Genomic DNA, 12,055 nt, shown 5'->3' with positions numbered 1-12,055 from the left:
CTAGTCTTGAACACAAAAAGCCCAGGGACTGTCCCAGGCCCAGAGTTTAAGCCCCAGGATCATGACCAAAAAAAAAAGTATGGTACATTTAAATATTACTAAGAGATAAGAAATAGAAAATATATAAGGAAACAAATACATTAGAGTGATTTAGCTGCTATGTAAGCATTCTATGATGTATAAATTTTTCTAAAAGCCGTGTTTCATGCTATATAGCTATATGCTTTTGTTAATTAACAAAATTTCAAATAAAAATTCATAAAGTTTTTTAATGGCAGAGGGGGAAAAAGAATAAGAGAAAGATACATTTACTCTCATAAATGCAATGACAGTACTTCCATTCTATTTATTTAATTTAGAAGGATAATTCAGATCGTAAAATTAACATGACTCTCTGTTCCATCCCTAAAAACAAACTCATCAAAGTCAAGCTCTTAAACTATGACATCATATTAAGAGACAAATAGCCTTTACTTCCTCTGAATTGTAGTACCTTCACATCTGCTCCTACTCACCTGTTCAACAATACAAGGAATTTCCATCTCAATATACAGGCACTGAAAGTCACCCTAATTACAGAGCTTTAGCAAAGAAGAAGTCATGGGCTGGGAAGGTGGCTCAGTGGTACAGTGCTTGTCTTGCATGCATGAGGTTTGATTCCTCAGCACCACAAAAACAGAAAAAAAAACAGAAGTAGTGCTGTGGCTCAAGTGGTAAGATGCTAGCCTTGAGCTGAAGAGCTGAGGAACAGCACCCAGGCCCAGAGTTCAGGCCCCACAACTGATAAAATGAAAAAAATTAAAAAAAAAAAAAAAGAAAATAAAAGAAGTCAAGGAAGACAGGGCCCAAGAAGCCATAGTAGAAAAGAATGATAAATGATACAGAAGGCAGAGATTTTTACAACTATAGCTTGTAAGCAGTATTGCCTTAGCTTTCTCCAAAGAGGAGCAGAGACACATTTCAAAGTGTCTGCTAAATACAGGCCCGGAGGAAATGCTGAAAGGCCATAAACCCTAAGTCATAAAAGAAAAGCACTGAATCTAGACCAAGGAGAAATAAACAGGCGAGAAGTGCCTCCTTTTTAAGGCTGAATATTATCTTTAATAAAACACAAATGTACACACAGCTTATTGTACTGGGAGAACAGAATGATCCTGAAAAGTTCCGTATTAGCAAGAGATAGTCATTGAAAATTAATGTCGCTATGATTATTTTAATCGTATAAAATATTGTTATATCTTTTTCCTCTTTTTTTGTTGTTGGTGGTGAAAGAAAACCTGCATACAAGTGCTGTCACATGTATTTGCCTGCCACAAGTGTCCAACTGAGTGTTTTGCAAAGAGTTTCATAGGAAATGACTAGAAACATGCCCTACTGTTTAAAAGGCCTTCGGAATTACAAACCATTTTTAAATTATTTTTTTGGCATGTTTTCCTCAACCTTAGGTTTTATTTGGTTTTGTTTGGTTTTAGCTGCCAATATAAAGTCTTAAATTCTCTGAGAATCTTCCCTCAACCCAATCCAAGGGCAATGCCTTTCAGAGTGTGGACTCAGTATACAAATGAAGAAACCATTAACTTAATAGTACAATTATCGCTGGGTGCCAGTGACTCAAGCCTATAATCCTAGCTACTCAGGAGGCTGAGATCTGAGGATCGAGGTTCAAAGTCAGTCCATACAGGAAAGTCTGTGAGACTCTTATCTCCAATAAACCACCAGAAAAACCAGAAGTGGTGCTGTGGCTCAAGTGGTAGAGTGCTCGCCTTGAGCTGAAGAGCTGAGGGACAGCGCCCAGGCCCAGAGTTCAAGCCCCACAACAGACCAAAAAATAAATAAATAAATTACAATTATCTCATGATTTTTAAGACAACATTAATGGACTCCAGACTAGTGTCCAGCTATTAAATTATGGTATCTCGGGGCTGGGAATGTGGCTCAGTGGTAGAGTGCTTGCCTTGCATGCCTGAGGCCCTGGGTTCGATTCCTCAGCACCACATAAGCAAAAAGAAAAAAGCCTGAAGTGGCACTGTGGCTCAAGTGGTTGAGCGCTAGCCTTGTGCTGAAGAGCTGAGGGACGGCACCCAGGCCCAGAGTTCAGGCCCCATGACCAGACCAAAAAATAAATAAAAATAAAAAATAAATTACGGCATCTCATTATTGTCCACTGGTTGGTACATCCATTTCTAAAAACCTGAGGCTTTCTTCCCTTTCTCATATAAGCAGCTAGAAAATTCATTTCATATACAGGCTGTAAATAATTTCCTACAAAGACCACAGTGTTCTACTATGACATTCTTTATATTAATTAAGACTATTTTTCATTTTAATTCTACCTTTCAAGGTACACTTTTATATAAAAGCCAAAAGTTATTTTAGGTAAATGCTAAGGAATGAATAATTAAGACCTAACAACTTCACCTGAAGTAGTTATTTCTAGTTATGGGCAAAAAAAAAAAAAAATGAGTTTCAGAGATGAAACAGGCAAAAATGGGGTGAAATGTTAAAAGTTTTGTACATATATCACAACAGAGCCAAGTCTGTGCCTTCCTTTCAGCCAACCCTACTCCTCTATTAAAAGTATTAGGTTATTATCTTTTAAGAAATTTAGGCTGAGCTCATCTTGTCTACCTAGTACATCAAAGAAAAACTCAAGTTCAAATACCAATACACATCATCTATATTGTCCACCTCTACAATAATCTACAAATTATGAGGTTTCCTAGTGCAATAATATCCTATTTTACCATTTTATACTACACTCAAAAGTAATGGAACCACACAAATATTTTTCTTTTCTTACCCACATTACTTGACCTGATCGTCCATCCATTATTTTCATTTGCATATTTTTAATCTTAAAAAAAAATTCAAATGGCCCTAGCCAACTAGGATAAATACTATATTATAGCTTACATTTATTCTCCAGACACAGGTTCTGTCAATATAACATAAGTGTACGAAAATGATGTCAAAAATGGCAGTATAAAGCCAGGTGCCAGTGGCTAACACCTGTAATACTAACTACTCAGAAGGCTGAGATCTGAAGATCAAAATTCAAAGTCAGACAAGGTAGATAAATGCAAGAGACATGAATAAATCTTCAATGTCCTTAGCCATAAAGGAAATGCAAATCAAAACAACAAGAAGATTTCAACTACCGTTGTTAGGATGAAAATCATCAAGAAAAAAACAATAAGTGCTGGTAAGGATGAGGGTAGAGAAAGGAACCCTGTTGGTATAAATGTAAATTAGTTCAGCCATTCAGGTTCCTCAAAAAATATAAACAGAACTACCATATGATAACCAAAGGAATGTAAAGCAACTTCTAAGAGAGCTACCTGTACACTCATGGTCACTGTAGCACAATACACAGGGTAGGAAACCAGACTAGGTCCCCAACAACCACTGAATGGATAAAGAAAATGTGTCACATATGGACAATGACATGTTATTCAGCCATAAACACGAATAAAATGATGTTATTTTCAGAAAAATGGATGGAATTGCAGAAGCTAAACCTTAAAAAAATATAAAGTAATCATTTCCCATGATTTTCAAAGAAAAGCTTTCAGGAGCACACCAGCAGGAGAAAGTGATAAATATTATAAAATATCTCTCTCTCTCTCGCTTACTCTCTCTCTATCCTCCCTCCCCATATATGCGTGTATGCACGTTTGTGAAAATGGCATGATAAAATCCACAAAAACTCTTTAAAAAGATGAGAAAGAAGTAGAGTTAAGAAAGAGTGTGAATTTGATCAAAGTACATTATATGCATATGTATACATATCATAATAAAATCCCTTTATGCAGTTAATTTTGCTAATAAAGACCAGGAAGTGTAACACTTCTATGGTGATGCATGAATATGAACTGATCTTTACCTACTTTGTCCCCCCCCCCCATTAAAACTATTCCTAGATCATCAGCTAGAGTGGCCTTATTAAGCTCATACTCTTATTATGGCATTTTTTTGAGAATTTTTTTTATTGTGAAAATACTGTACAGAGGGGTTACAATTACATGGGCAAGGTAATGAGTCTTACCAAGCATTGTTGCCTCCTCCTTTGTTTTATTATGGCATTTCTACACACACAGCCTTACAATGCTTTCCCATCCTACTGAGAGTTAAAACCAGTCTTCCCAGTGATCTATAAGATCCCTCATACACAAGACCTAGCCCCTTGAGGCCATCTCAAGTACTAACTCTCAAATCTCTTTCCTGTCACTCTCCAGACTCTCCCTATTCCTCACTTTACCCCAATCTCACTGGCCTTTCCATTGGCTCTCCCTAACTTCCAAGCATGCTACTGCCTCAGGATCTTTGCATCTGATATCCATTCTTTTTAGTGTCTTCCTTGTTCTACTGGCCTTCCCTGACCAATCTAGTTAACATAACAGATCCTTAGTCTCTCTTGCTTGCTTTTCTTCCCCATAGCACTTCCTACCATTTTTTATTCCATCTAGTTTCTTATCTATTAGTTTACAGTCTGTCTCTCCTGATTAGAATAAAAACTACTACGCTCCAGCTATACAGACTACGTAAATGCTGATGAGTGCTACCTGTTTTTCCATCTGTTCCTGTACTGCTGGATGGTCCATGAGAACTGAAGTTAGTATCTTTCACTTCATGGCACCAGTGCCTAAAACAGAACCAGGCACAGCGCTCCCACTTGACAAATACTTACTGGATGTGGTAGAACACAGAAAGAAACTTAACTCAGATTTCAGCATTCTTAACATCTTATTTGGCTCTAGTCTAATGGAGCTTAATGATGACTGAATCATCCAGCTATTTACTTTAGAAAAATATATGCCTACACTTGGTGTATAACCCAAAGCATAATTAAAAACCAAAAATGACAAGTAAAGATCACTGAGGAAACATCAGTGTTTCCTTGGTGATAAGAAATGGACTTTCATGGTACAAACTGTCAAATTATGCAATAAAAACAAATTCACTTTCATTTTTCTCCATCATGTTTCTCTTCCTATTAATCAATTATTAAAGGCTTTTTTGCAAAGAGCTTTCACCCTTTCTCTTCCCAACTGAAGCTAATTCATAATACTGAATTAGGTGACATTTACTTTCTTGACAAACGGTCTGATAGAATAAAGGTTTCTTTTGTTTGTTTTCTTTTGCTCACAACCCCAGCATACTGAAAATAAGGATAGTAAAAAGGCTGTGGCTGCTAAACCAAATGCACAATCCTCAAGAAGTGGCTTTCTTTTTCAGTACCAGTACCAGGCGAACCCTCTTTGTTTGCAGCAAAGATGCTATCGACTCAGAGTGGTAGGGAGCAAAGCAGAAATCACTCCTGGTGCTCCCCTTGAGATTAGGACAAAGTCCTTTCACTCAGCCAAACTAATCAAAAAACACAAATACCAAAAGGTCCTTCACCCTTGCTGTGATTACCTGAGGCAAAGCCAGAGGTCAGCAGCTCCATACATTCATTTTCTGACCCCTCTTGAGCTTACTATATTGGGTCACAATGGACTACAGTTTACTTTAAATCTAGAGCAACTGATCTATAGCTTTACCCAATGTCACAGATAAATCCATAGGATGAACTCACCACTTGCAAAGGCTAAGAATTAAAGTATTCCTTTCAAAAATTCCCAGTTATTTTTTAAATGTAAAGAGGTCAGAATATTGCACAAAAAAAAAGGTTAAAAGCTTACTAATTCTAGAACTGGATTCCTAGTGGCAGATACATGATAGTAATATATCAATAGTGTTCAAAGAAAGATAGTTTGTGTATCTACTTACAAAATCACAATATAAGGTGAAGATACCAGGAAATAGAACATGGGAGAATGACATATGCACACCCATTTCTAAGTAGGCTCAGGCCAGCGTGCTCAATTTGCTGATAGCAAGGGCAGTAAGTTTTATATTATGGTCTGTGAAGCCCATCATCCTCCAGAGCTACCTGAGAGGCAATTACTGTGTGCTGAGTAGGGAACTAAGCGTGTTGATCTGGATCTTTCGGTTCAATCCCAAGTAAGCAGAGAACATTGCCCCATCTAATGTTTTTAAAAGGGAGTATTTTTTTTTAAGGGAGTATTTTTTAAAGGAAAAAAAAAGTGTGCTGCCTTAAAAAAATGAATGAAAATCCCCGGCAGCAAAAGCTTTAGAAGTCAGAGAACAGAACTCAAATTCTAAATTTATTGAGCCTAAAGACACAATTATGCCTGGCAAAGAATCTGTATTTCTAAGTGGCAATTATTGCAGCTTATCAAATAGTACAAAAAAGAATTAAAGGAGTAGTACTCAAAATACACAGCCAAGAGACACATAACTGCGATGTGACGGTATATAAGCCATTTTTGCTCAGTTCATCTCCCTGGCCAAATATAAAAATACCTCTTACAAGCCCAGTTTATCCTTTATGTACTAAAGGCCAGATATGCAGTAACCATGAGCTTTTCAAGGGCTTACAACAAAAGGAAAGGAGGAGCTGAGAGAAAGAGGGAGCAAGGAAGAAGGAAAGAAAAAAGAAAAGAGGCAAAAAAAAGGAAAAGGAGAAAAAGAGTAAAAGACAGAGACAGAAAACAAACAACCTCAAAACAAAATAAAAATTAAAACCAGTTCAGCACAACTAAAGCATCATATTCAAGAATATTAGCCAGGCATTGGTGGCTCACGCCAGTAATCCTAGCTACTCAAAAGGCTGAAATCTGAGGATAGCAATTCAAAGCCAGCCGGTTAGTAAAGTCCATGAGACTCTTATGTCCAATTAACCCCTGGAAAACTGGAAGTAGAGTTATGGCTCAAAGTAGTAAAGTGCTAGCCTTCAGTAAAGAAGTTCAAGAACAGTGCCCAGGCCCTGAGTTCAGACCCCAAGATAAAAAAAAAAAGAATTTGTTTTCATAAACATTTCATGATATGAAGTACTTCATATTTTGAATTCCCTTTCATAGTATGAAATGTTTATATTAGATCTAAGTAATTTATAAGATTTTCTTCACAGAAAAAATACCGACTGCAGAGAAATCACAACCAACTTCAAATTCAGTTACATACTCAAAGTTAAGACTGCAAAAACGTTAAAAAATATATTGAAAGAGATTTTTTAAAAATTCAATTACAGCAATCCACCAACACTTGTTAACAATAAAAAAAGGTGGAATGTGCACACATTAACTACATTTGCTATACTCTAATTAGAGGCTCTGGAGTCTTAAGGAGCTCTTCTCTTTGGTTCAGATTCTTGTCCGCGTTTCTCAAATTGAGATTGTTTGCCTTATCCTATTTCACTCTTCAGTGATGAGAAAGGCCCCGCCCAGGGTGCTCTCTGTGGTCTTCCTCAGCCTGGCTTTCTAGATACCTGCAAAACTCTTGAAACCGTCATTGTAAAGCCAACACTAAGAACCACTAGTCACTGTGACACCTCTCCAAGCCACCACACCTGTACTAATGGGAGGTATCACAGGCTTACCTGTTTGATTTTATTGCGGGAGTTAGTGATGCGCTCTGTGATGCTCTGGTAGGTGCGAATGGCTGTTGTCAATTCTGTATAGTGCTGCACAATCAGCTCATCTAGGTCACGGTCACATTTCTCATAGGCTTCTTCAAGGCGACCCTTCTCATTTTCTCTGTCTTCAACATCATCACTGGTAGACAGAGTCCTGGAGGAGAGAGAATAAATAGAGCTAAGAAAACTTAATAAGTAAAAGAAAGGTAACTCAGAAAAGTAACAGAAAAAGGTGCCTTTCCCCCAATCCTGGATGTTGTTAAACAAAGCTGAGCTACTCAGTCATCTTACAGTTGTGGAAGGAATAGCCAAGAGAATTGCCAAGCTATTGAAACTACCTCATGGGACCATTGAAGGGGCCAGGTTTGAAGCTGCCTCACCTCAAGACTTCTTGTTAGGGAAGTTAATGAATACATTGTTTATATAACTTTCTTTTATAGGTAGCTGCAAGTGTTCCAATTGAAAAATCACTCATACACTAAGGAATGACCTTCCAAAGAGCTCATCCAAATGACCTGAATTTGATACAAAGACTTTAGCAGCCTGCAAATAAGGTCATATTTATTCTAAAATCTGTTACAACAGCAATAAACTAAGCTATGCTACAAGACAGACTGCATTTACTATTCTTCAAATAGCACTAACAAGATTGATATGAATCAACGATAATGAGGGAATGAGATACTTATTAAAAATATTTCAATTACTTAGTTTGATACATGGGCCACAGATTTTGTTTCTTCTATTATTTTTCTTGGGTAATTTTTTTTAATTTAGTATTATAATCAGTAACAGAAACCTTTTCCTCTTATCTGTTGACTGGGGTAATTTAGAGTTTCATTAAATTCCCTCAGATTTGTCAGCTTATACATTCAGTCTAGTTTATTTCATTTATCTTTTTTAATTTGGAGGGGGTGAATTTTAGGCTCTCAGTGATGGATGCAATCAATTATAAGTCCATCATTAGAACTGCTTTCGGAGATGGACTGTCAGCAAATCAATCATGTATACACCTCTTGATATTAGCAAGCAAAATACTGTACAACAGTCTTCTCCAAACTGTCAGTCACACCACAAGATCTTAATTCATGTGCCACACAATACATAAAACTACGTTTTCAATTTAGAAAGGAATTCAAGGGGCCAGCCTTTGCATTCAATCTAACTTCCAAAATGAATTTTGCAAAAAGTGTTAGGAATGCCAAGAGACCATGTATTGCATGAAATCATGAGTAAGAGGTACGCAATGAATAAAAATGTAAAAGCTACCAAGGACAGTGTGACAAACTCAGGAAAACAATTATCACTAAAATCTACAAGACTTAAATTAAGGGCTTCTCTGTGTCAGATCCTGCTTCCGTGTTCGTAAACTGGTGATCCTAAACCAGAATAACTGAGGTTATTTTCAGGTAGAGAATAATACCATGCAAATAGCTGACTACTAAAGTAAACCAAAATCAGAATTTTAGAAAAAACTAGACAGAGCTACCAGGATTACAAGTAATATTTGGATACAGAATAGCTTAGCATGTCTTCTTGTTGTTTTAATAATATATAACTTTGCTCTTTAAATCTGAAATCTTCCAGGCTGTTCATCTAAAGTAAAATACAATCAAAAAAGTGCTATTTATCAACTGTCCCAAAGGTTCCTCAACATTAAGTCTATCATTTCCTCTTTTAACAGGTCTCCAAACTTATATTGTGTCTGTCTGCCATATTTGCAATGCTTTTCATAATTTCCTCTCTCTACTACCATTTGTGAAAGGAAACCTGCCAAGTATCTCACATTGTTTACCTTAACTAGGTAGCATTACCATTAAGGAAAATGTCAGGCCCACTGTGGATACCTTCTGTAGTATCAGCTGTCACTGCAAGACATTACTGGGTCATTAGGAGTTATTTAGGAAATAGAAAGGGTTACTAAAATGAAGATTAGAGAGTAAATTGAGTCCATAGGGGATTTTTGCTCCTGTTTTTATTTTCAGAGAAAACATTTATATAAGGAACATTGTGTGCCAGGTTTGCTCCACACTAGAAATCTATCCTCTTCATATAACCTGGAATAAATAGCAATTTTCTTTCATTAAAAATACTTACATTTTGAAAATTTGAATACAAAACTATAAAGTCTTTTTTTATAAATTAAAGAAAATGAAGGCAGTAAGGATAATAAAATACAATAATAGCCTCTAATATTTAGAGAGGCTTACTAGCTGCCAAGAACCAGCTGTGCTGAATGTTTTATAAAATGTATGTATAATCCCTTTGGAGCAGTCCTGCATTCTTTCCCTTCCCCTTTTTTTGCTGAGACTGAAGAGGTTAAATTAACTTGCCCCACCTACCTCACACAATAAGTGCAAGGATAGAACAGAGATTTAAACCCAAGTGAGTCTGTTCACAGATGATGTTTTAAACTACTGCAGTGTTGGAGGCGCTAGAGTCAGCCTTGCTCACCATAATGATCACCCATATGACCTTGGTAATCATAACTCATTTTTGCCACCTACAAAATGGAAACAATGAAGTACTTCTAGGATTATGGGAAAGTATTTAAACAGGATCAAATAAGCCCTAGTATTTCATAGTCACACAATGTCTGTTGTAGTTGTAGGCTATTGTTGTTACAACAGTCGTAGTTGTTGTTATTGTTATAGAAGTTGTTATTATGTTATAGCAGATCGAAAGTCCATCCAGTTCCAAAGGCTTGGAACTAGAAGTGTTTTGGATTTTAAATTTTGTCTTTATATTCTGGAATAGTAACTTACAATGAGACTGGCTGAGGATTGAGCAAGTCTAAACATGAAATGTATATTTTATATACATAGTCTCAAGGTAATTTTACACAATATTTCAAAATTTTTATTCACGAAACAAAGTTTCATGCTAAGGAATTCTATTTGCAGCATCTTGGGTCAATACTCAAAAAAATAGAATTTGGAGATATCTCAGATTTCAGATTTTTACAGTGGACATGCTCAACCTATAGCAGCAGCAGCAGCAGCTTTTCTATATTCTATAGTAGCAATTTTCTATATTAAAATGGAAAGCACATCCTCTAGAAAAAAGGTTCAAATTTCATGACCCCAAAATGCTAGATTAGATATCTCTGGACATGAGATTTAACCTCTCTGATTCCTATTTTTCCTTAATATTAAGAACTGTAAGAGACTGGGCTGGGAAGGTGGCTCAAGTGGTAGAGCGTTTGCCTTGCATGCATGAGGCCCTGGGTTCGATTCCTCAGCACCACATAAGCAAAAAGAAAAAAGCCAGAAGTGGCGCTGTGGCTCAAGTGGTAGAGCACTAGCCTTGAGCTGAAGAGCTGAGGGACAGCACCCAGGCCCAGAGTTCAGGCCCCACGACCGGACCCCAAAAAAAAAATTGTAAGAGTTTGAGATTTTATGCTATTTGCCTCTAACATATGACCTGCAATAGTTTCACAGGTGCTGAAAGAAGAAACCAAACTCCTGGGTTGGAGAATAAAGGCTTCATTACCCACAGCAAAAGCAGGTAGCATCAACATCAGTTCCCTTTGTCCACAAGTCCCATGCATCTCAGACAGAAAGGACCCAAAATGAATGCCTGCCCCCATTGCAGGTAGTTATCAGAGAGGAATCCAGTGTTTAGAAAAGCAAATCTTTTATAAGGCCTGGAAGCATGCCTGCCCTTCAGTAAGAAAGACCCAATCTACCAAGGCACTTTTTTAACAACCATTCTTGAGGAACAGAAATTAAAATAAATGATGTTCACTGCTGTGCTCCCAAAACTTTCAGACACTACCAAAAACACATCAGACACAAGGAAAACTGCCCCCAAATAAAAATGAAATACTAAGTCACTAAAATCCTTCCAGGATTGAATGTTAGTGTGGTGCCAAGCAATAGTACTAGGCAGCAAAGATTCATTCCCAAACTGTTTCCCCTTTGCTACAAAGTGAGTCCAGAAATGCCTCAGATAGCAAATCCGTGCAAAATGACTGAATGATAGATCACACAAAACTGAAAGAGCACACAAGTCTAGACATAAACACCATGCAAATGCTAGTAAAACCCCCATAAATTTCAGGATGGGATTATCATACTTTAATCCTGGCACTTGACCTAACTAAGAGCAGGGTGGAAGAGAACACTTGTCATCTAGCTCACCCTGCCAGCCAGGTCAGGAACCCCTCTTCATCCTTCTAAGCTTTTGTGTGTTACAAAATGCTCACTAACTCATGCAATTCACTGAAATTCTCAGCTGCTACACTGTGACAAAGCCTTCCAATAAATAAACAAACAAACTAATAAATAAACAAAATCAGGCTCTTTAGAATTTTTACCCACTGATCGTAGGTCCATCATTTTTGGTAAGACAAAATAGGTCTAATCCCTCTTCTTTTTAAAAGGACACTAGGCAACAGTTCTTTTCTCAAGTTAAATACTTCCAGTTTCTCCCACTGGTTCTTCCATATCATGCTCTGAACACCCCATGCATTTGTTGCTTCAGACCAAAGTCCCCTCAGAAACAGGAAACACTCATACAGAAATTACTATGGGTTAGGCGCTAATTTGAACGCTTTAACGCAAAGATTCATTAACC

The 12,055-nt window shown here is 37.1% G+C and overlaps 1 protein-coding gene across 3 annotated transcripts in view; it reads right to left on the bottom strand.

The window, feature by feature from the left end:
• Exoc4 (exocyst complex component 4) overlaps positions 1 to 12,055 on the bottom strand; it is a 691,471-nt gene that overhangs the window by 662,316 nt on the left and 17,100 nt on the right. For all 3 annotated transcript variants that reach the window (XM_013021696.1, XM_013021697.1, XM_013021698.1), the window contains exon 2: positions 7,442 to 7,631. In XM_013021696.1, the coding sequence (XP_012877150.1) occupies positions 7,442 to 7,631 (190 nt within the window). The remainder of the gene's footprint in view (positions 1 to 7,441; positions 7,632 to 12,055) is intronic.

This window comes from Dipodomys ordii, unplaced genomic scaffold, assembly GCF_000151885.1.
Source record: "Dipodomys ordii isolate 6190 unplaced genomic scaffold, Dord_2.0 Scaffold56, whole genome shotgun sequence".
NCBI lineage: Eukaryota > Metazoa > Chordata > Mammalia > Rodentia > Heteromyidae > Dipodomys > Dipodomys ordii.
Note: the sequence above shows the minus strand (reverse complement) of the source record. Positions and strands in the feature narration are given on the sequence as shown.